Source organism: Chrysochloris asiatica, unplaced genomic scaffold (assembly GCF_000296735.1).
Source record: "Chrysochloris asiatica unplaced genomic scaffold, ChrAsi1.0 scaffold00226, whole genome shotgun sequence".
Lineage (NCBI taxonomy): Eukaryota > Metazoa > Chordata > Mammalia > Afrosoricida > Chrysochloridae > Chrysochloris > Chrysochloris asiatica.
Genome location: NW_006408744.1, coordinates 2,819,362 through 2,845,036, shown reverse-complemented (window position 1 = coordinate 2,845,036; position 25,675 = coordinate 2,819,362). Strand labels below are relative to the sequence as shown.

At 40.0% G+C, this 25,675-nt stretch overlaps 1 protein-coding gene across 7 annotated transcripts in view; it reads left to right on the top strand.

Moving 5' to 3' along the window:
• The window catches only part of CELF2 (CUGBP, Elav-like family member 2), a 468,556-nt gene that overhangs the window by 294,724 nt on the left and 148,157 nt on the right, over positions 1-25,675 (top strand). For 6 of the 7 annotated variants that reach the window (XM_006873170.1, XM_006873173.1, XM_006873174.1 and 3 more), the window contains one exon: positions 17,232-17,314. The exons of the other annotated variant lie outside the window; for it this stretch is intronic. In XM_006873170.1, coding sequence (XP_006873232.1) covers positions 17,232-17,314 — 83 coding nt within the window. The remainder of the gene's footprint in view (positions 1-17,231; positions 17,315-25,675) is intronic. 7 annotated transcript variants of the gene reach the window in all.

Below are 25,675 nucleotides of genomic sequence, written 5' to 3'. Positions count from 1 at the left end.
GAAATTGTGTTGTACCCTGACTAGAGAAGTCATCAGAATGATTCCATTAAAATTGATTGAATATTTAGAGGCCACGCAAATGGATGTTCAGAGTATTCTGAGGCCATGCAAATGGGTGAACCTGGCTACTTCCAAGTAATTACTTCAGAAAGCAAGACAACAAAATCAATTCTCAGTCCTATTAGAGGGTGTGTGGTCATCACTTACCAGCGAGGTTCACTTGCTCTCCCTTTCATGCAGAAACCGTCTGGGAGCAGCTCGATGCTGTGGCAGGCATGTTGCTTTTGCCATTCGACACCACTGTTCTTTTTATCAAATTGTGCCAATGCTGCCTGTCCCTTATCTGCTTCTTATGTGACCTAGATAGGGTCTGTTTGGACTTGGAGCTGTGTGGAGGAGCTTGATAAATACAAGGCTGACAATAACATCTAATACTTACTAAGCACTCTTGTGTATATGCCAGGGGCTGCACTGTAAATGTTCATAAATCATCTTTTTTAATATAGCAACAGTATGATATAGGTAAGGAGCCTAGTGGCACTGTGGGTGAAGCATTGGGCTGCTAGCCATAAGATCCAAGGTTCAATCCCACCAGCCGTTCCTCAGAAAAAGATGAGGCTGCCTGTTCCCATAAAAAGGCATAGTCTTGGAAACCTTATATAGCGTTCCAATGAGTTAGAATCTACCCAATGGCAGGGGTAGAATATAGGTACAGTTACTAACCCTGTTTTGCTGCTGTTGTTGTTAGGTGTCATCTAGTTGGTTCTAACCCTGTGTTAGGTTTCCAAGGAGCAGCTAGTGGGTTTGAACCACCGACCTTGTGGTTAGCAGTCCAGTACTTATTCTACAGCACCACACAGAAGCTTAAAGAGGGACATTTGTCCAAGTCAGACACCTGAGATGGTAATTAAACAACTATTGCTCTAATCCCTCTAAATATCTTGAATGAAATAGGAGTGAAATATTCAGTATCACTTTGAAAACTATCATAATGTCTGCTGTAAGAACTCTGGGACTAAGCACGCTTGCCTTTTTTTTTTTATCACTAGAACATCAATTTATATACCTGGTTGCAAAAGGGAGTATCTTGTATGAGTACCAGTATTCCAGACAATATGAAAAAATATCTCCCTATCCGATCTACATCCATGTGAAACATGGCTCGGTTACCATGGGAGTGGGGTGGAGGCAGCAGTCAGGGCCAGAACTATTAGCCCTCTAGTGTCATATGCCACAAAAAGGGTCGGAAGCAGGCATAACTCTTTAATTTAGCTTAGCATATGGTTTCTGTAGCATTTCACTTAACTGTAAAGACCAGAGTGAGGATGTGGACACCAATTTCTGCATTCTAGTTCCGCCCACAAGAAAAGCTGACCACCTCTGTCCTATTCTTGATTGTGGATGCCTCTTACGAGAGTTCTGAGCCATCTCGGAAAGGTTCATAAAAAGTTATGATACAGTGACATCACTGATGTGTGCTGCGCTAAGGCTGAGTGTTACTCCATTCAAAGTAACAGTAAGTGGCCTGTGCTCTCAGTTGGTGGTTACAAGTTGGTATATCATGGGAGCAACACAGTGAAGTTGAAATTTATGAGGTTGTGACTGGGTGCATCTACTAGCCTCCTCTACTGAATTGAGGATCATAAGACAACAGATGTGAGTGTAACCGACTCTCATTGCCACTAGACTCCTACTTACAATGCCATCCTAACCTCAAGAGAATCCATACTATGAAATAACCTTAGATTAGAAACTTCTTTTAATGAGACCCTGCAGGACTTTAGAAACTAAATCCTTTTTAATCAGATTCAAGCTAGAACTACGTTATTCCACATTTAACCCTGGGATGCCTTCTGTAGTCTATGTGAAGCTATCTTTGTTAACTTGATGCATAGTCCTAACCAGGCCACTTGGCCCATAAAAGAGAACATTTATTTTCAACACCATTGGTACCAATCTCAGCCTCACCAGGAAGACGCCCTGAAGACTGACTGGCCAGTGAGTTGGCAGCAGGACTTTGAACCAGTTCATCCCAGTTCAGCCACGGCTTATGAACCAATGCTGGAACAGGCCCAGTATTTTAAAATTTACACTAACCAAACACTTGCCAGAATGGAAACAATTCCTGCTAGAAACTTAATCCCCCACTTAGAAAACAAGGGCAGCATACGGGTTGGGTAGCAACTAGATCTCATGAATGGCTGAGTCAGAAACAGTGGTGCTCAGCTGAGAGATGGTGGCCGACCACTGTCAGCAGTCCTGGCATTAACCCAGTGTCATGTATCAGGCTCCTGAAGGGGCTCGCTACACCTCTTCCTAGCTCCATTCCATGGCTTTAGCCACAAATTTTCCCGTTCTGGTTAGCATTACCCAAATCTTAACAGTTTGACTTTTTTCTGGTGTACGTAGACCAGGAGACAGTCACTCAAACAGAATAAGGGAATATTGGATGGTTTAAAATCAGGAAAGTTGTGCACTAGGGTTGTATTCTTTCACCATACTTATTAAAACTGTTTGCTGAACAAATAATCCGAGAACCTGGATTATATGGAGAACAACATGGCGTTGGGATTGGAGGAAGACTTTTTAACTACCTGTGCTATACAGATGACACAACCTTGTTTCCTCAAAACAAAGCGGATCTAAAATACCGATGCAGATCCAAGACCACAGCCTTCAGTATGGATTTCACTTCAGTGTAAAGAAAACAGAAATTCTCACAACTGGATCAGTAAACAACATGATAAACAGAAAAGATTGAAGTTGTCAAAGACTTCATTTTGCTTGGATCCACAAACAATGTTCATGGAAAGCAGCAACCAAGAAAACAAATGATATATTGCATTAGTCAAATCTGCTGCAAAGAACTCTTTGAAGTGTTGAAGAGCAAAAAATACTACGTTGAGGACAAAAGTGTGCTTGACCCAATCCTGGTACTTTGAAAAGCTTCATATGCATGTGAAAGTTGGGCAATGAATAAGGAAGACCAGAGAAGACTTGATGCATTTGAATTATGGTGTTGGAGAAGAATATTTAAAAGTACCATGGACTGCCAGAAGAGCAAACAAATCTGTTTTGGAAGAAGTTCAGCCAGAATGCTTTAGGAATCAGCATGATGAGACTTCATCTTTCATACTTTGGACATGTAATCAGGAGCTACCAGTCCCCAGAGAAGTACATCATGCTTGGTGAAGTGGAGCATCAGCGAAAATGAGGAAGACTCCTACTAAGATGGGTTGACTCTATGGTAGTAACAATGAGGTCAAATTAACAACAATTGTGAGGAAGGTGCAGGGCCAGGCGTTGTATCGTTCTGTTGTACAGAGGGGTGCTGTGAGTCAGAACCAGCTTGGTGGCACCTAACAACAACATTCTGGTTTCACTTTGTCGGCCATGGCTGAACCAGTTTGAAGCTCTGGCTAGTAGGTCCAGTCACACTAACTTTAGAGATTGCCTGGTGTTGTGGCCTCCAAGCTGACTTGGTGAGTCTTGGTGTAGTGCTGCAGGATAATGCACTGGACCACAAGGTCAGTTTAAACCACAAAGATTGGTGGTTCAAACCCACCAGCTGCCCCTTAGAAAGCCTAGATGGGGTCACTATGAATTGTAACTGACTTGACAGCACTTAACAACAATTAGAAGCTGGTTTGTTAATATTTGGCCTAAATTTATCTTTTTGACATTTTAGAGAAAAATATGGTCCACCTGTCTACTCTAGAATTAGTCTTTTAATACAGAAATGTAATCAAAGTCACTGTTTACCTATTGTCTTCCATTCTAAAGGTCATATAATGTTTTCTGTAACAAAGGAGACTTTTTGTTTCAATATACAGTCCCTATGGTGCCTTTAAAAGTGTGGATTACCCATAAGTGGAGTACCACAATGTTCAGAGCAGACAAGGAGGTTAAAGAAGCCGCTGAAACACAATGATTGATTGTCCTGTGAGAATAGGAATGACATTAAAATCCTTCTGATGTTTTTGTAACTATTAGATATTTGAAATGACTTAACCTAAGTGGCTTCTTTTAGAGAACCAGGGAAGAAGAAAATGCAGATTCCAGCAATTTCGCTCTTGATACCTTTTCTATCCGTATTGTGCTTTTGTTGGAATTTACATAATAATAGGTAAGGAAGTATTGTAGTATATATGTAGTCCTCAATTGCTTTCCCCAAAGACTTGGAATTAAAGTAGATTTAATCTAGGTCAGATAATAATAATAACCTCAGGTTTTTTGGCAGCAGATTTCAAGAGAGCACCCATTTGTGGAACTAACAGGATAGATCTTCCAAGGGAAGGCCCCAGGGTGACAGGAAGCTGGCCAGATCTTGTGGCCAGTTAATAGGAATGTGATCATAGCATGTGAGGTGTGTGTTGTTGTTGTTATTAAATGCCTTCGAGTCAGTTCTGACTCACAGCAACCCTGTATAGGGTTTCCAAGGAGCAGCTGGGGAATTTCAACCATTGACCTTGCAGTTCAAACCAACCTTACAGTCCAGCGCATTATCCCACACCAGGTGTGTAGTCTACAGAAAATGCTTGGTGCGATTGTTGTTCACTTTCTGGGTGAATAGTTGGCTCTGCTTTGGGGTATAAATGTAATGTAGTCAGGTTTGTTGGAGGGGGACACAAGATCACTGCCCCAGGAAGCCAGAATGAAGAATAAGAAATGCAGTCCTGTTTTGTCAGTGAAAGCCACCTCCCTTCTCCCGACCCCTACTCCTGGGAATTCCCTTGGGATTCTACTTCATAATCCAAAGGGTGAAGTCTACATAATTCAACTTCTGGGAGCAGAATGACAACATTGTTTCTCTGTGTCCTAGGTAGTGGCCAGATGGTAATACTTTTTTACATCAGGGTGCCAATTATATCAAACTCAATAAAACTAAGCTAATTAGATGTGGTTTCATTAAAAGTTAATTTCTACAGGATGTGACATTTGTATTGGGTAGCTGCTAGTCTAGCTATGGAAGTCCCGCTTTTAGATAATAAAAACAAAAGTTTGTTTTAGGAGACTTAGAAGTTTAAGATAAGAGATTATAAAAAGGCATTTTAAGTTACATGAAAGGAGTTTAGAAGCAGCTCTCAAATGTATTGTTGTTGTTACTTAAGTGCCATCGAGTCAGTTCTGACTCATAGTGACCCTGTGTAGTTTTTCTGAGGAGCAGCTGGTGGGTTTGAACGGCTGACCTTGTGGTTCACAGTCCAGTGCAGATCCTACAGCGCCACACTGAAGTCCTACGAAGTACTATTTAATCTGAAATGGGATAGTTATCCTCCAATGGAGGGGCTATGGTGACATATTTTTGCTTTTGCTATCAGCTCCTGGAATAATTGTCCAAAGGAGCCCAGGACAAACGACTGACCGCGCATACAGCAATTGAGGGCTCTCATCTGTCATTGTGAGGGTACAACTAGTAAAGTTAGCTAATTGTAAAATTCGCTGATTCTACAGAAAGGATATTTATTGTTTTGTTAAGTGCCATCCTATCGGTTCCCACTCAAAGCGACCCCGCTTAGGGTTTCCCAGGAACTGCTGGTGTGTTTGAACTGCTGACCTTGTGGTTCACAATCCAGTGCTGATCCTACAGCGCCATACCAGTTGTCCCACTGAAAGGGTATGTTGTTGTTGTTAAGCATTTTCGAGTTAGTTCTGATTCATTGGTTGGTTGGTTGATTATGTGCCAAGGAGTCGATTCCGACTCATAGCAACCCTGTGTAGGGTTTCCGAGGCTGTAAATGTTTATGGGAGCAGGAAGCTTCATCTATTTCCTTCAGAATAGCTGGTAGTCTCGAACTGCTGGTCTTGAGGTTAGCATCCCAACTCGTAACCAGTACATTACCAGAGCTTTTTGTTCTGACTCAGCAACCCTATATAGGGTTTCCAGGGAGCGGCTGGTGGGTTTGAACCACCAACTTTGTGATTCAAACTGACCTTACAGTCTAGTGCATTATCCTGTAACACCACATCAGGAAAGGGTATAGAAGCCAATAATACAGCAATGCCACCTTCACTTTCTCTAAGTTAATTTATCTCAGTTTTGACTTTAAAAGACAAAGAGAGGAGGGCCAAAATCCTCTTGCAGGTTCTTCTTATAGCCAACTAGGTATTTCTTTGATGACTGCTTTTTTCATTCCTCTCTTTCATGTGTCTCCGTTTTTGCCATCACAGCCATCCTGGTCTAGCATCCCAGTACAGAGGGCCCACTGTGATGACATCATAAGCAGAGACACATAAAAGATGTATGTAGCCACAGGGGTATTGAATTTTAAACATAGCTTCTGAACTCTGTAGCATTACTCGATAAGTCACATCTTGCGTTTCTCAAAGCAAGTAATATTTTGAGGACAAAGTGAAAGGAATAAACACTTAAAGGCATAGGATCATGGCGGGCCTGAGTTAATAGTTCATTTGATGTGGTTTTTAACCAGCAATGCCAATTATTCTTCTTGGTAGGTGGACCTTTGGCTGTGGAAAGGGATACCTCTGTGGTTCCCCAGGGTACCAAATCGCCTCATGAAGCACGTTATACTTGCTAAGAACAGCATTTTGTCATTGTCTTCTGCCTCAAGAAATTAAGGGTGCAGTCACCTTCTGGCAAACAATTCCTGCCTGTCTCCCCGGACCCCTTTTTTTTTTAAAAAAAATCAGTATTACTGAGTTTTCTTTAAATTTTTAATTTGATTTTAATTTAATGTTGTTGTTTCTTTTAACCTTTAACTGTAACTGCTTTGTGGAAACTAAAAGTAGGGTGTCTTGGCAAGGGCGAAGCAAATTATTTGGTTAAAGTGGAAACTGTAGTGTGTGAGAGATTCACTTGAACGCAAACATACCACTTAGATAAACAATGTTGGATTCTAAGGAGGGAAAAAAGGTGTTCTCTATATAGTAGCTAAAATTGACGGAGAAAATAGATTCCAAGAGGAATCAAGCATGCGGAGTATGTCTTTTGACTTAAACTGGCTTGTGTGCTTCAACTTGACAAGAAGCCAAGATTGCAATTGCAATTCAACTTGAGTAAAAACAGGCACCTGCTTTGCTTGCAAATGTGTGTACAAAAAAAGAGCTTCATTCACAGAAAGAAGAAAACAAAGCAGGGTTCACTAATTTAGCCTCCCAGGGCCTCAGTCCCTTGATCTGTCAGCCCCTCAGAATTCAAAGGCAGCCTATAAAGGGATTTTTAGTTCACAACATGATGATTTTGTTGATGTCCTGAATTCGAATGTCTCTTGAATTGAAATTGCCTGCTAGGACTATTACACTGTTTAAAGAAACAAAAACCCAAAACCACACACACCCAACTCTGTGATTGAACTGGTGGAACTAAAACATGTATATATGCCTATTTTAAACTGTTTAGATTCTGAATGTAAAGTAGATTTCATAGGTGTAAGATGACGAGAGGCCAGAAAGACATAAGACACTTCTTCCTATACGCTCTGGACAGAGTTCATTTAGGGGACATGGGTGTTCCCGTGCACAACATGCTAAGCTCCAAACTGGAAACACATTTCACTTCTACCAGTTCAACCATGGAGTTACAGAAAATAATTTTCGTACCTTTACATCTTCCATCCTCAGCCCCTGAAATGTATAGTTGATTTGTTCGTAACAGAGAAGATATTCCACAGGTGTTTTTCATATGAAACTATCACTGAACAACAACAGCATTGGAAAAAGAACTAACAATTAGAACTAGAGAATTCCAGTAAGACCCACCCTCGTACTTGAGAGAACACCTTGTTGTTGTTGTTGTTAAGTGCCATTGACTCGGTTCCGACCCATAGTGACTGTGTATGGGGTTTCCAAGAAGTGGCTGGTGAGCTTGAACCACCGACCTTGAAGATCAAACTAGCTTTGCAGTCCAGCGCATTAATCCACAGTGCCACACCTTATGCAGGTGATTTTATCCTAAATCCAGGCTGCTGGCAGTATTCAGGAAGGTTCTATTCCATCAGTCATATTATACGCAAGTTTGACTTTCTGCTAGTAGGAGTAGAAATTGTTGGTATGGGATTTTACTTTTCTACCCTGTAGTTAATAAGTTATTTCTGTAATTAAAACCATTCAATATACTGACCTCAGGTCTTTATTCCTGAATCCTTTAATACAAACACACACAGATGCAACAAAACTGCCTTATTATCAGTATTTTAGAGTCAAAGGTAAAGAAAATTGCCTTTTAAAAATGGTATCTCCAGAGAATCTAATCTTAGTTCTCTCCTGTCTTACCTTGGTAAAGTTTACAAACCTTGGAGGAAGTTTCTTTATTGAGTATAGTGCCTGTTTTCATAAGGGCAGAACTGTGTCTACACTGCCCTACATGCCAAAGAATGTACATAAATATCCGTTTGATTCAGGGCAAGGCAAGATATGCACAGGCTATCATCTCTACAGAAGCAGTGCCCCCCTCCCCCCGAATATTACCAGGAGTTTTCAAAGTGAAGATTTCCAAGAGAAACAGCTGTGGTTTGAAAAGATTTGTCATAATCCAGATGGTTTCTTTGAAGATAAATCTACTTGATCATTTAAAATTAAAGTCTTTCAGCAAAGTTGAGTATTTTCTTTATGATTTAAAAATACACTACGTGTGTGTGTGTGTGTGTGTGTGTGTGTGTGTGTGTGTGTGTGTAAAGATACTATTGGCCTATCTTTCTGAGAGCTTTATCTTCTTGGAAACAAAAACAGCCAAAAAAAACCTTTCATAACAGTGTCTCAAATTATCCCACAATTAGACTAGCAGGAGATACCTGAGGGGACTCTGATAATAGGAACTATTTGTGAAATGATGTAGTCAGCTACCAGTTACCCTGATTGGAGTATGAAGCACATAGTCTCTCTAGAATTTGGCACCCTCAGCTTCTGATACATAATGGCATAATCACATCTCAGTTATTATACCGATTAGAGATTATATTACCAGCTGAGCATAGATGCACCTATATTGCAAAACTTTCTGCTCCCATAAAGTTTATCAGCCTCGGAAACCCTATCAGGGTCACTATGAGTCAGACAGCAGACAACCAACCGTTGCTAAACTTGGCCACCTCTGGTGGTCTGGGAGGTGAAAGGCTCCAAACTGCCCGGATGGGAGGTAGGTGAAGGGGTAAAGAACAAGAGATATAGGAAACGTCTAAGCTTCTCTGCGCCTCTCCCTTTCCTTGAATGCTCAGTGTCCGGTCTGGACCCCAGGATTTTTCTGTTCTAGACTACCTTTGCTATCAAGTGTCATGTCTTGTGTTCCCTTCCTATGGGCTCTGATAGCTACTCAAAGTTAAGCAGCAAGATTAACTCATTACTTGCCAGTGAGATTTAATGTATTACTCCTGTAAAGTATATACAGAATCATAGCAGAATCACTTGGTGACCAACAAAAGATATCCTAAAACAGTGGAAATGTGAGCTCAGTGTAGAGTGTAGAATAGCTGTACCTGTTTCACCTGTGAATGTAGAAGCCCAGATGAGAGATACTGAGATGGGATTGGTAAACAAACATGCGAAGGATATCCTACCCCCCACCCACCCACCCCCGGTGGAGGGTGGGGAGGGGGAAGAGAAGCAGGCAGTTCCAGAGTGTTATAAAGCTTTTATTGCTACAATGAATTGTTGAAACCCTTGAAAAGTGTGGAGCATGATGTTGAGTTTTTGTAAGTTCGCAGCTGCCACTGGTAGGAACTGACTGTGTGGATAAAGGTGGCAAGAATTGTAAAGTGTACGTGCTTATTGTTGTTGTTGTTAAGTACCATCGAGTTGGTTCTGACCCATAACGACCCTGTAGAGGGTTTCTGAGGAGCTGCTGGTGAGCTTGAACTACCGACCTTGCAGTTCAAATGGCTTTGCAGTCTGGCACTTTAACCCACAGCGCCACACTAGGATTCTAGTTGCTTATTAGACAGTGTCAAATGAGCAAAGTAGGGAAATGTGAAGCAGCAAAAATAACCAGCATTAAGCAGAAATAGGAGGGTTGAGACTTTCTAAAGCACCTGACTCATCATAGTGCATTAGCCTCAGCTAATCCCAAGAGTCTCTTGGCCAGTCACTTGTCTTTGACGTGCTCTCCACCCAGAGGCAGCAGAGAAAGGGAGATCCCAAGATTGAGCACTGAAACTGGAGTGCTTGTCTCCCGTGATACAAATTGTAGCCACTGCCCATTGAAGAGTCTCTGTGGATACTGTAGATGGTTACCCATCCCACCTTACAATGATGCCCGAAACAGCACCTCTAAAAGGAGGGAGGCCAGGCCCCTGAATCAGATCGCTGAGCCATCTGCTATTGCAGCTGACCTGGAAATGAATCCAGTATATCACAGACCTGAGTTACAGCTGGTGTGGGGAAATCTAAGAAACAGGTGGTTCCCTCAACAGCTGTACATTCAGTTAGGGCAGGCAACAAAGAAAATTCCATCTTTGTTGCACCTTCATGGGTTTTATATAGTAGCTCTCTCACCTTTTGCCATGATAATGACCTTATCTCAGGGCAAATGATGATGTTTCTCCCTTCCTTTGTTGAAATAATCTCTACAGGTCAAAGAATCTAAAATTTAAAAAGCATAATAAGTAATAGATGAATAGAGAATATGAGTGTCAGCTGTTAAAATACTCACAGAAACAGTAGTTTTTAAAACACAGTCTTCTGAAAATGTACAGACTGAAGTCCCATTAGGGAGAGAACTTGAATTGTTGCACCGAAGTGGTTATTTAAATTTGTATATTGCTGTTGTTAAATGCTGTCAAGTTGGTTCCAACTCAGAGTGATCCTGTATAGGGTTTCCAAGACTTTAAACCTTTGCAGGAGCAGAAAGCATCATCTTTCTTCCACAGAGCAGCTGGCAGGCTTGAACCACAGACCTTGTGGTTCACAGTCCAGTACTTATTGTATGGAACCACTGTGCTCCTTTAAATGTGTTAATTCTGTATTTACCCTGAAAAAAATTTTTATAACTTACTTTTTTATTAAAGTGAATCATTATGCATGCAAAAAAAAAAAAAGTATGGCATTTACTGGACTGCTAATCACAAGGTCAGCAGTTTAAACCCAACCCTTCGCAGGGTTGCTATGAGTTGGAACTGACTCGATGGCACGTAACAACAAAAACAAAAGTAAAGAACAATCGCAACTTTTAAATTTTGTTCTGAAGGAAACAGTCTGGGTATACTCACATGAATTATGGACAGTGTTGAGCAGACCTGGTTTTTAGTCACTTATTTAGAGGTGAGGAAACTCAAGTAAGAGAGTAAGGGTATGAGTTAGCCCCTCAATCACTCAAGAACCAAAGATGTGAAACCAAAAGAAGACTCATGGGGTGATCATCCCAGTCATACACTCTATCCCGAGGCCCACAAAGCTGTATAAGTTGTTGAGACTGAGTAGGCCCCGAAACCCAACATGGGCTCTGCTCAACCAGCAGTGGGCTCTGGCAAGGAATGGTACCTGCATGAGGACAGGGCCCCTTTTTCTAATTCACAGAAAGCTTCCAATTACACTTACTAAGCATGGCATCTATATGTTAGACTGGGAGCATCGGAGCACCAATATGTATGGTAACATGTGACCATTGCTATCGAAGACATTCTCTTATATATTACAAGTAGGAACTATCATGGAATAATCCTAATGAATCTTTGTGTAAACGGGTTTAGAGTATGAGTTGAGAAAGGAGTACAGTTTGAAGAGGATCTATACCAATAAATCCTTGATGGCATCGTATCAGTTGCACATGCAAAGTAGACTGTAGATGAAATTGGAACGAGTTTGAGATTTAGGATATCTTCCCAGCCCTGCTTTGGTACACTGACCTCCTCTCTTTATTTCTCTTCTCTCTTGACTCCCCGTCCCACATTTCTAAGAACACCAGCTTCAAATGTTTACTTTATCCAAAAAATACCTGACTTCCTTTTGTTGTTGTTGCAATATATGCAGGCATACTTCGGAGATACGTATTAAGGGTTTAGTTCCAGACCATGGCAATAAGGCAAGTTATATGAATTTTTTTGTTTCCCACTACACATGAAAGTTGTATATACACTGTACCGTAGTCTACTACTTATAGTAGCATTATTAAAAAGTATGAAATATTGTGAGAATTACCAGAATAGGGTGTGGAGACGCGAAGTGAGCATGCGCAGTTGAAAATATGGCGCCGAAAGACTTGCTTGATGCAGGGTTGCTCAGAGCTCCAATTTATTAAAAAAAAAAACTCCGTTTTTTGAAGTGCAATAAAGTACAGTATGTCTGTATAGAATGAAGCATTTTTGCTAGGTAAACCTTTTTCCATGTAAAGAATTAGTTGCGTCAGTTACATTAACCATGTTGTGCAATCATCACCAGTATCTGTTGCCAAATTTTTCATCACCATAAACAGAAACTTAATACTTCCCAAACAGTGACCTCTTCTCTCCTCCCTCCTTTTTGCCCCTAGTTATTGTTGTTAAGTGCTGTGGAGTCGATTCCGACTCATAGTCCTCTGAAGCTGTACGTGTTTGTTGGGAGTATATGCTTCATCTTTCCACTGTAGAGCGGCTGGTAGAATCAAACCACCAACCTTGTGCTTAACCACATTGCTGTCCCTAGTAGCCACTTTCCTATTCTATATATTTCCTATGAGTGAGGTCATGCAGTACTACCCTTGGCGGGGGGGAGGGGGTCGACTTCACTAAGTATAATGTTTTCAGGGTTTGTCCACTTATACATGCATCAGGACTTCAGTCTTCTCTGTGGCTAATACATGGTTGTATGTATACATGTATATCACACTTTGTCCTTTCCTCATCTGTTGATGGATGTCTCGACCTTTTAGTCTTTGTGACTAGTGCTCCATTCACCACTGATGTGCATGTGTCTGCATGACTGCTTTCAAGTCTCTTGGTATGTGTTGTTAAGAGCCGTCAAATCAGTTCTAACCCACCTGTATAGGGTTTCTAGGGAGCAGCTGGTGGGTTTAAACTGCTGACCTTGTAGTTAGCAGCCCAACTCTTATCCTGCAGTGCCACTTTCTATATAAGGGGTAGACTTAAAAATCCATGGAAATATGCCATTATCTTTCTATTACTTTATTCTGTGAACTTTTTGAAGCCCCTTATGTACCTTATAGTGGAAGTTCTGGGTTATTTGAAATATTGGTGTGGCGCTGTAGGATAAGCACTGGACTGCTAATCGTAATTCAGCAGTTCAAGCCTGCCAGCCATTCCTTGGACACCTTATAGAGGGGCGCTATGAGTTGGAACCAGCTTGATAGCACTCAACAACAACAACATGGTTGTTCTGTAATATGCCATCGGACTGTTTCCCATAGTAGTTTGTACCATCTTTGTTTTCCAACCCACAATGAATAAAATTTCTAATCTATCTACAACCTCTCCAACATTTGCTTTTGTTTTTAGGGTGTTTTTTTTTTCCCCCCTCTGAGCTCTCCTAGTGGGGATACAGTGGTATCTATGTGTTTGATTTTTAGCTCCCCAGTGACTAAAGGTGTTGAGCAACTCTTCATGTGCTTGTTTGGCTATTTATGTTCCTGTTTGGTGAAACATCCATTCATGTTGTTTGCCCACTTTTTAATTGGGCTGTTTGTCTTTTTGTTTCTAAGTTATAGGAGTTCTTGATATATTCTGGATATTAAACCCTTTGAGCAATGATTACATTTTTTTCTTCCCAGTCTTTAGGTTGTCTTCACAACTTTGCTTTTTAAAGTTCTCTGTTAAACACAAGATATTATTATTATTTTGATAAAACTACACACCTTCTTTCCACTAAGAACATTTTTTTTTTCCAGGAAAAAGACATTCAAGTAGCCAAATTCCCACTAAAATGTAAATAGCCAAGAGACATTAAATGTTACCTACCTCAAGGAGCTCTGGAAGTGTAGTGGTTATGAATTGGGCTGCGAACCTCAAGGTCAGCAATTCAAACCTCCCAACTGTTCAACGGGAGAAAGATGAGGCTTTCTGCTCCTGCAAAGATTTACAGCCTCAGAAACCCTATATAGGGTCACTATGAGTCAGAACCGACTCCACAGCACATAACCACCTCAAGGGCAGTTATTACCTGACTGAACTGCACCTTGTTGCTGATGTTAAATTTGATGAGACTCCATCCGCAACAGAACAAAACGCTGCCCGGTCAATCCTGTGTCATCCGCCTGTGTCATTAGTTGAGGGTTGGACCTCTGTGATCCCTAGGGTCTTTATGGGCTGATTGTCAGAAGTGGAGCTCCAGGCTTTGTTCCTGGTCTTTCTTCCTCTAAAAGCTCCGGTGAAACTTGCTCAGCATCTTAGCAGCACACAGGCCACCACTGACCAACGGGTGGTCAGTGTGCATGGGTTCATTCGCTAGAAATCAAACCAGGGTCTTCCACATAAGAAATGAGAATTCTTCTACTGAACAACCTCATACTTTGTGTCTCCGTACTAAAACTTCAGGCAGTGGGGAAATGAGAGAGATTCTAAGCAGCTGGTTTAAGACAGAAAAGCTTTCTTTATCCTTGAGACCACTGTGTATTGGTGAGAGCTGTTAAGAGTCTCTGTTTACATCATCTTTATTCTTTGCTTTTTTATCTTAATTATTGTGTTCAGTTCTTCATTTGCAATTCTCCATGCACTCCAATGTTCCTCTGGGCCAATTTAAAATTTTCATTCCTAATTCTGACCAAGGCCTAGACTGGCATTTGTTTTAATCTCCCAAACCCAGTCTTCCTTAATTTCCTTCTTTCTAGCCAACCAAACTGCCATGTAACTTCTTTCTCATCTTTAAATCTTTTGTTTTTAAGTATCTCAGCCTGTAAATCTGCTTCGTGAATCATATCAGTTTCTCCCTCTTTTTGAAGCTTTGATGATGAAGTGAGGTTGAAATCAGAACCTTTCCATTGCTTCCTTATCTGGAAGCTAACCCCATCAACTCAGGAGAGGGAAAGGAGAGTTCATTGAGGGTTTCTTTGTTAGAAACTTGTAGATTCTCTTTTCTTGTTTTTCTTTCTATACTAAGCCATCATAGTTAATATTTTTCTTATTATTACAGTTAGGTTACTGAAAGCCTACACTTGAGTTTCCCATTTTAATTGTTCTTTTAATAGAATCATCTCCTATTTTCTGGGGCTAAAATTACGATAGAAATTGGTCAGTTAAAGTTAAAATAAATAAATAATCTGTCAGGCAGGATGGCCAAATGAACTTTGTGTTAAGGAAGTAAAAATAGCAGAAGTCAAAAACCCATATAAAAGTGGTCAGTCTCTCCATCTTTAAAGAGACATCCTGAATCTCAGTTCCCTCCATCATGCAAATAATATATTTTAAGAGTTTCTAGTCTTGTTGCGGTACTATTGTATAAGCTCTAGACTGCTAAATCACAAGGTTGGAATTCAAACCCATCAGTTGCTTTTTGGAAACTATCCCGTAAAGACTCACGGCCTCGGAAACCCTGTAAGGGTCGCTGTGAGTAGGAACTGATTCTATGGCACATCACCACCACCACCATACGGGTTGGCTATGAGTTGGAACTGATTCTATGGTACTTAACAACAATAATCCTTAGATGAATGGAGTTTTTTAAATACCAAGAAACTATGGTCATGTACTTTGTTTAAAAAGTAGAGATTGTGTATAATTTAAATGACTTTACAATGAAAACAAGTGTAAGTCAGCAAAGATTCAGTTTTCTTTTTCAAATGGAGAGGAAGCACCCAAGATATATTTTCCCCACTCCTTTTGGCATTTTGTCTTGAAAAACCTGAATGTCCCTTCATGAACCTAAACCTTTGATGACTCCTGGTACCAACTTCTGGCTCTCCTCACTGTTCCCGGTTTTTTTTTTTTTTCTTTCTTTCTTTTTTTTTTTCCCTACTTCTAGTCTTATGTACTTCATTTGCCCAAACAGTACTGATATTAGGGTCTTACGTGTTCCACATGCATTTCTCTAATGCTACTTACTGTGCTGGGAGTATGGATACCTTTGTAATTCTTTCCATCCCTGCCTGGATTTATGCATTACGATCCTTTAATAAACTCATGGTAGTTAAATACATAAGGAACCCTGGTAGCGTAGTTTTTTAAAAGTTGGGCTGCTAATCGAATGGTCTGCAGTTTGCATCTATCACTTGCTCCGTGGGAGAAAGATGAAGTGTTCTGCTTCTCTCAAGGTTACAGCCTCGGAAACCCTGTACAGGGTCACTATGAATTGGAACTGACTCCACGGCACACAGCCACCACCATCACCACCACCACCAGTAGATATGTACAGTCTGAACAAACGCATCACTACACTTTTGTCCCTCAGCTCAATATACCAAAAGCAGTTAACATCAGAAATATCTTTTGACATAGTTTCTAAAGTTGTTGTCCATCTCTTTTTTTTTTTTAAGCTTAGCAGTGTTAAAAAAAAAATTATATGTTACTTAATAAATTGTAGATGTGTTAACCAGCCCGCTTTATCTCCAGAAAGAATGTGTCAGCTGTCTTCAGTGCAGAGAAGATGATTTAAATCTTCAAAACCTTTTTCTTGGGTGGAGGGAGGTACATGGGAAGGGGGTATATGCTGTTGGCCTCTCCTGGAGGGGGAGGGGGGCTATGCAGCCTAGCCATTCATCAGTTCCTGGAAATGGAGGAACCAAGAGATTGCCGTTTGATGTGCTGTAGCCATGTTTGATACATTGGCCAGGGTCTGCTAACATCAGTTTCTAAACAGGTTAAAATAGAGTCAGTCATTTCGACAAACAAATATCTAGTGTTGTATGTACAGAACCTTGCATTGTGTGCTATGGTGAAGATGAAAAAAAATACTTAAAACACTACCTTAATCTTTAAGAAGCTTATAATAGAGTTATCTAAAACTTTTGAGCTTATAAGTGTTTTGAAAGTGTGATGTGCTAGAGACATCCTCTAAGAAAATTATAGTCATGCTATTGTTACTGTTATTAAATATTTCTCATATGTGATTGCAGTACCACAAGCCCCCATTAACAACTCACCCACCCAGTCCCCACCCTCATTCTTGAATATCTGCATTCCAGACAGTTGGTATGTAGAGTTATAAATTGGTATCCAGCTTGGGTAAAGCTAATAAATATGATTTCTGATGAAAGGCACTGTGTAAATGCTTGAGATGTTGTTATTACTGTTCTCATAGCCTTTATTATTTTTAAATTGTGCATCCTTTTAAGTAGATTATTTGTTCACCACAGTCTCTATTATATCTAAGCAAAGCATTCACAGAAATTTCTAAAACCTTTTCATTTCTCTCTGTAGGTTGTTGTTTCGTAACATTTTATACAAGAAAAGCTGCACTTGAGGCCCAGAATGCACTGCACAATATTAAAACTTTACCTGGGGTGAGTCAGTTTACTTTTGTACCAAAATCACTTTATTGCTTGAAAATGGTCCCTTTCAACTGAAGGTTCTAGTTATGGGCTCTTAGTGCCAAAAATGACTTTGGTCTTTTGCGGCGTGTGTTCTGACCTCTTGGTTCCCCTACAGCAGCCACAGCAGCTGGCTGGCCCATAAAGAGGCATTGGCATTAGCACAGACGGAAAGAGCTCTGAAATAGCATATCCCCTGGTTAGGAAAGCAGAATGACCCCACTGGGTAGCAGCGGCTGCCAAAGGGTATTGGGTGGGCTAAGACTTTAAAAGGAAAAAGGGGGGAAAAACCATACACCAGGGAAGCAAATGGAGAAGGAAAAGCTTTTACTCACCAGGAGCCCCTTTTCAAATTTAGTCTTTAGATTTTCTTTTGAAAGGATAAAATGTACCCTGTACAGCCATAATATTAAGCCTCCTAATGGTTTCTAAACAGTCAATGGTGGTTAACAAAGTCAATGTTTTAATGCCCAATTTGTGGCTTCATGTTGATACAGAGCAGAAAATACAAAGCTTTCTCTTTTTTCTTTTTTTTTTTTTTCCCCTTTCCTTCCCAGCAATATTTGATGATTAGTACAATTCACTGGAAATGAACTGATATTCTATATAGCCATTCCATCAGAATACATTATTTCTAAAGGGTTTTGTAGCAATTTTTTATATCATATGTTGGTATCAATTTCCCTATGGTATTTGGATGTTTTCCCCATTGGCCCCAGTATCAGTAATGAGTTAATTCAGTGTCATAATGGTATTCATTGGTTATAAAGTAGAAGTGATAAGCAATGCACTAATCGTGATTTTGTTGAAACCTGATGTGGTAAGAATGAAAACAAGATAACATATTGTCCCTAATGTGTTCAGAGCATAAATATCTGTGTGTGTGTGTGTACATACTAATATGTGTGCTATATGCACACAAACATTTTATAACCCATTACCCCAAGAAAAGACAGCATTTATGTAATTCTCCTTGGAATCATTGAAAATGTTATACTGTTTGTACTGGCAAGATGCTCAACAAAAGATTTGCAAAACATAAACTCCTTTTTGTTGTTTTTGTTAAGTATCATTGAGTTGGTTCCAACTCAGCAACCCTTTATAGGATTTCCAAGGAGCAGCTGGTGGGTTTGAACTGCTGACCTTGTGGTTCAAACCAATTTTGTGGTCCAGTGCATTATCCCATAACGCCCCGTCAGGATTCCATTAGCTCCTTAATCACCCCAAAAAAATAATAAAATATGAACTGTGTTCTGGAATCACAGCACTTTAGTCTTCCTCTTTTCATGTGAACAAATCAAAGAAGAGAAAGTTCAGAGAAGTTAAGTGTGTGGTACCAGGATGCTGCCTCCCAAATTAATTTAATCACTTCCCCTGAAAGTTCTAAGGTGCTTTTTAGTAAAGGTTTGTTTTTTTTTTTGTTTTTTTTTTAATTATTACGATAAAGTCTATATTCTTTACTCAAGGATGTTAAGAAAAACCTTGTAACTTTTCAGCTTTATTCTCCATATAAATGAATTTTTTTCTGATGCAAATTCTAGAAAATAACAGCGTTGGGTCACACAACTAAGACAAATATTTACTAGAGCACTGGGCTGCAAACCATAAGGTCAGTGGTTCAAACAACCAGACACTCATTGGAAACCCTATGCAGGGTCGCTGTGAGTCGGAACTGATTCCACAGCTCTTAACAACAACAGCAAGAGCCAGTGTTAGAGGAAAATTTGTTTTTTCATTGTTTTTTGCCCCAGACTCTCAAGCTTAAATAACATCTTGTAAAGTTCTCTTCTTAAAGGATGAATCCTGATGAATAGGTGGGAAATGTTGAACAGGATTTTTAATTTTAATGAGCTCTAGTCTTTCTGGTGCCCTGAAGACTGGATGAATGAACCCATGAGATTATGCTCTGAGATATCTTTAAACCTTAAACCAAAATATTCCCTGAAATCTTCTTTAAACCAATCATTTAGCTAAACTAGTAAAAAATATATATCTTCCTTGAGTATTGTGTTCTTTTAAGAACTATCTATATGGGCTCATATTGACAACAATAACTTTGAAAGCTTAGGTAGGAACCTTAGCAGGAAGTGAATGCATGTGAATGGGGGAGGAATGGAGAATGTAATCACCAATGAATTGTTCTTGGAGAAACTGTTAAATTAATTGGTACTTGTTTTGCTGTGTATATTCTGAAAAAGAACGAAATAAATTTTAAACTTTTATTTAAAAAAAAAAATTAGTGCACAAATTCTCTCTTAAATTACTTGAGATAATGAATTGCTGTTTAGCATTTGGGATATATTTTGCTGCCAAATCCCATCATATTTTAAATTAATGCAAAACCTGATAAATTTGAACTTTCTTCTCTTCTAGAAGCACAGTTCCCAGTATGCCATTTTCACATATGAAGGTTCTGGGGCATGGTGAAATACATAGACGTGACTGATGGCTTTGCTTCTGTCTGGGACATTCTATCCTGACCCCTTTCTGTAGAATTATACATGTAGAATTGAATATATGTGTATGTGTGTGTGTATATAGAATTAAATATATATGTATGTGTGTGTGTGTTAAGTACTGTTGAGTTGGTTCCAAGTCATAGCGACTCTGTATAAATATATCCTGGTGTAGTACTGCAGGATAATGCACTGAACTGCAAGGTTGGTTTGAACAGCAAGGTCGGTGGTTCAAACCCACCAGCTGCTCCTTGGAAACCCTACACAGAGACGCTATGAATAAAAACTGACTCGATGGCACTTAACAGCAACGACAACATATGTATGTGTGTGTTGAATTAAGAAGCGGCTGGTGGGTCTGAACCACTAATTTTGCCATTAAAAGGTCAGTGCTTATCCTACAGCGCCACACCATGACTCCACCAGCCACTCCTTGGAAACCCTATATAGGGTCGCTATGAATTGGAACTGACTGGCTGGCACTTAACAATAGCATGTGTATGTATACTACACATCTCTTTCCCCACAACTAAAAATTGTACGTGTTGAATTTAGGGGTGTTGATTTTGAGATCTTTTATTAAGAAAAATAACTTTTGGATTGGAAAAGATGCTTTCATTTTTGGTGTTTGGTTTGTTTGTTTTTTCCAATTCAATTTTATAAGCCCAATTACCTGTGGCAAGTTGAGTGAAAATTTTGAAAAGTCAGATCTGATTTGTAGGCTCACAGCCTTTACAGAAGTATGCACATTTTGTTGCTACATTTACCAGTTTCAAATTAGGTAAGAGGGGACAGAGAGTTCCACATTCTGCATTTATGTATAGCTTTACCTGGTAAACTCACCCTTAATAGAGCCAGGAAAAATATGAAAGTGATTTCCTTTCAGCTGTGAGCCTTTGTGGTCAGGAAGAAATGGAAGCAGACATAAAAGATTAATGCATATTCTTGGGAAAAAATATTACAGGGTGCCTTGCTGTTTGATTACAAGCCTTGGAATTAGTCAACATTTCCATAATTCTAAACCAATATACACCTGTTTTCCCACTGTGATGTGAAGGCACAACTTAATTTAACAGAAACCCCACTGTGCTAAAGCTCTCATTAAATACGAAGTGAGTTCAGTAATTTAAAGTTGTAGCACTACTATTTTAACTGGTTGCCTTCATATTATGAAATTAATAAGAAATTAATGATGCACTTTGCCATATGTTTTCAATTTCATTCTGAATAAAAATAAAAAGGGATAAAGAAAAATGCATCACCAGCCGACACTTTAAAGCTTCCCTGGTTGTAATCATTTTCCTGTGGCTAAAATCCATTAAAAAGGTACTTGCTGTCTTCTTTGTAAAGTGTCCAAAACTTTCAATCTAAACTAAGATAAAATAGTGCTATTTTCCCCCCTATTTAATTTTCTCTTGCAGTTGATATTTTGTATCATAAGGAACTTTTATCATACAGCCAAACTTGATTCATATTTAGGTGTTTGATTCCCACCTCCCCTTGATCTACCACCTTCCTTTCTTGATAGGGGTCCTGTTGGCATGGTGGATTGAGCTCTCAACTGCTAGCCACAAAATTGGCAGTTCAAACCCACCAGCCGCACCATGGGGAGAAAGATGAGGTGATCTCAGAACCCCTAAGGAGCAGTTCTGTTCTGTCCTCTAGGGTCACTGTGAGTCAGAATCACCTCGATGGCTATCAGTTTTTGGGTTTTCCGTTCTTGAAGGAAACAAAGAGCGAGTATGGGAAGGAATCAAGAACTATCTGTTGTGCCAGTGAATCTGTATGCCATGTGTGGGTTGTGTTGTTGTTGTTAAGTGCTGTTGAGTGGGTTCCAAACCATTGCGACCCTGTATAGGGTTTCCAAGGAGCGGTTGGTGAGCTTGAACCATGGGCCTTGCAGTTCAAATTGCTTTGCAGTCTGGCGCATTAACCCACAGCGCCACACCAGGACTCCTAGATCCCTATAAATGTTAGTACTATACATCAGACTGCTACCTGCATGTCAGAGCTTCAAACATCTCAGCTTCTCTGTGGACGAAAGATGAGGCTGGCTGCTCCTATAAAGATTGCTAATTTGGGACACTAAGGAGTACTTCTGCCCTATCCTATAGGGTTACAATGAGTTGGAATCGACTTGATGGGTTTTCCTTTCTTGAGGGAAGCAAAGAACTTACTATGGGAAGTGGTTTTTAAAAAGCTGATAGAATGCTGTATTATGCCGTCAAATGTGTATGTCATGTATGGATAATTGTTGTTTTTGTAAAGTGCTATACATGTTATAGTGAAAGTGTTTATGGTTTCCAAGAAGCAGCTGATGGACTTGAACTGACAAACTTGAAGTTAGCAGTCCAGTGCTTATTATGCAGTGCCACACCAGGACTCTAGGATACTAGAGGCCCTGTATTGAGGGCAAAGGGTGGGTAGGGATCGATTGTGGTACAGGATCAGGACCTTACTGGGCAGTGTAAAGTAATTAAGCATACATTTCTCAGGCCTATCTCTAATTATGGAACTGGGAAAGACACTGGGTCTTAAATCCTCTGAAGTGCTCAATATAAATCCTAGAAATTTAATATTAGGAATAAAGTAAGCAAATGCAATGCAACAGCATAATGCAGGACAAGAATCCAGGGGTCATGTGTTTGGTTTGACCTGTGTTCTCTGTTGTCTTAGAAATGATTAAGTAGTAAGCAACAAATCAGACCTTAAATAGTTGTTTTTAAGTCCCATTGAGTAGGTTTTGACTCATAACAACCTTGTATAGGGGTTCCAAGGAGCAGCTGGTGGATTTGGCCTACCAACTGTGTGGTCCAACTTTAAGTATGTTGTTATTGTTCTTCAGTGCCATCAAGTCAGTTCCAACTCATGGTGGTGGTGGTGATGTGCCATGGAGTCGGTTCCAACTCATAGCGACCCTGTACTGGGTTTCTGAGGCTGTGAATCTTTACGGGAGCAGAAGGCCTCATCTTTCTCCTGCAGAACAGATAGTAGTTTTGAACTGCTGACCTTGCGACTTGCAGCCCGATTCCTAACCACTATGCTATCAGAGCTCCTTTCCAATTCATAGAGACCTTATGTTGGTTGGTTGGTTATGTGCCGTGGAGTAGCTTCCAACTCATAGTGACCCTGTGTTGGTTGGTTGGTTGGTTGGCTATGACCCTGTTGAGGGTTTCCAAGGCTGCAAATCCTTTACAGGAGCATCTTTCTCCTGTGGAACAGCTGATAATTTTGAACTGCTGATCTTGAAGTTAGCAGCCCAACTCATAACCAGTACGCTACCAGAGCTCCTTAGCAACCCTGTATAGTGCCTTAGCAACTGTTGCATTTCATTACAAATGTTTGTTAAGTGCCTACTGTGGTACTGTGGGATAAAGCACTGGACCACAGGGTCGGTTTGCACTGTGATTCAAATTCACCAGTCACTCCTCAGAAACCCTATACAGGGTCACTGTGAATCGGAGCTGACTTGACAGCACTTAACAACAACAACAGCAACTGTGTACCCAGCACTCGGCAAAGTATTGACAGGAAATAGCGTAAATGATAGCTATATGGGGCCTCTGGTCTTAAGGAGTTCACAGTGTAGCTGGAAGGACAGACAGGAACCAGGTTGTCTGCTTCCAACAGAATCGTGGTCCTTCCCACTCTCTCAAGATCCTTAGTGTTTTCATATCCTGCCTAAGGTATTGTGAGTCTCTGTACCGACTGGGCTCCTACATTAGTCATTACGTTTGTTGCACCATTGTTAGACTGCCTTTTCCCACAGCTGTGCCATCTGTGTTCTTGGACAAATTGTGCTTGTCTCTGCTTTGACGGTGTAGACAACTGCATATACAGATCGCTCCCTTTGTTTAGGTTTCAGGGAGGCCCAGCCAAACAGGTAGTAATATTCAATAGAAATGTCATCATGTGCCATTTTATTTTCCAGGGAGAAATCCTTGTGAAAGCAGCTTGTAAGAATCATTTTGTTTGCACTGACCTAATTTAGCTTAATTAACAAATAAAATTTAAAGAAGACCTTAAATGAGGCGCACACACGCACGCACACAAAGACTAAGATCTTTTCAGTAATCTGATGTCAGGGCTAACGATCCTTATGCAAGTGACAGGTCTGTACCCTGTGCCATTCTTTTTCCAAGGTCTTAACACATATTGTCTATAGCAATAAGACTTTTTGATTGAAAATCTACAGCAGTATCATTAGAGCATCCACTGTATAAATTAATTTAATTAAGGATGCAATAACAGAGAGGGATACAGTTTTGTAAAAACCTCTTAAATTTTAACAGCAAGGAGGAATCTGCAGAATCTAAATGTCTTGTAAAATATTAATTGCAAATGTCTTCCAGACATTTCCTCTGAATATGCCGTACCCTTTTCTTTTTAAAATCACTACCAGTTTTATTAAATGCAGTTTATATTAAGGAGTTATTGCCCTAAGAGAACATTTGTTTAGAGCACTCCATTTCAGTGGTGGCATGCTGAAAGGTGTTTTTAATAATAACACATGCAATGTGAGTACAGACTACACGTAGATTTGAGATATAAAAACAAATGAGCCTGATCCAGTAGGAAGAAGCTGTAAATAAAATGGCCTCTTGGGACACGTTTGCTCACCCACATGAAGTGAATGGGCCCCTTCTTGCCTTGCCCAGGAAAAGATTGTTCACCTATGTGGGCAGGCGCTTCCTCCCAAGTGGGCTTTAGCTCAGCTCTCCATAGAATTGTCCCCCGGTGTCTTTTAACGGTAGAACACTAAGGTTTAGTATTTTCTTCAACTCTCACTGAGACCAATTCGATTTGCCCATTGTATTCCATTTGGAGCTACACATTTTCTTTGACCCACCTCTTCTAATTGTTAATAGGTATTTAATGACTTTGTTCTCAATACTTTTATTATTAGCTTAATATTTCTCTTGTGAAATCCCTTAAACTCCATCTCTTTGTATCATTGAAATGTTTCCCAATCCATGCCATTTGAATCAGATCCCACAAAGGCAAAGATAAACAAACCAACCTCACTGCGTTGAGTTGGTTTCGACTCATAATGACTCTGTCTCTGTATAGGGTCTCCAAGGCTCTAAGTCTTTATGGGCACTAAAAGCTTCCTCTTTCCCCCTTGAAGCGGCTGGTGGGCTTGAACTGCCTACCTAGCAGTCCAGTGTTTCCTCTACAGTGCCATTAGGCCAAGATAGGATAAAAATTTTCCTCAGATCCTATTATTTAAAATTGTTATGATAAAAAGAATCAAAATGTTTTTATGAACAGAATTAAATCCTCAAAATTGTGTGCCATGTGGAACATACAGACTATTCATTCTTTCAATAAATGTCCAATTATTATTTTGTAACAACACTTTTTGACTGACCCTCATATGCTTTGATATGGCTGTTGGTTCTGACAAATACAGGAAGGTATAGGTTATTAAAGTCTGATTTTCTTTGGCTTACTCGTAATTACTTATTCAGTGAACTTTCTTTCTTGAAGCTTTAGGAACTAACGTCTCAACTTCTCAGGATACTTTTTATTAATTTATTGTTTTGTTTTGAGTTGGGATCGTCGCTGATTCCTAATGCATTTAAGAGGGTCCTTGAGAACTACCATTTAATGATGACAGTCTCTGCATTTCATCTGCTGAACCAAAAGAGTGAGGGTTGAATGAGATAATGTATGGAAAGCTTTTTGGAGCCCCTGAAGAGATAGATGTGCCTTCTAAGAAGTAGTTACTGTAGTAATGAACTTGTTATGGGTAACAACCCAATGCACGGAGTGTGTTTGCTTTGGCATTTAAAAACCAAGAAGTGATTGTGGTGTAGATTCTTCAGATTGACATTTGCAGAATTTGACGTGGGCTGACATTTCAATCTGTGGTGGT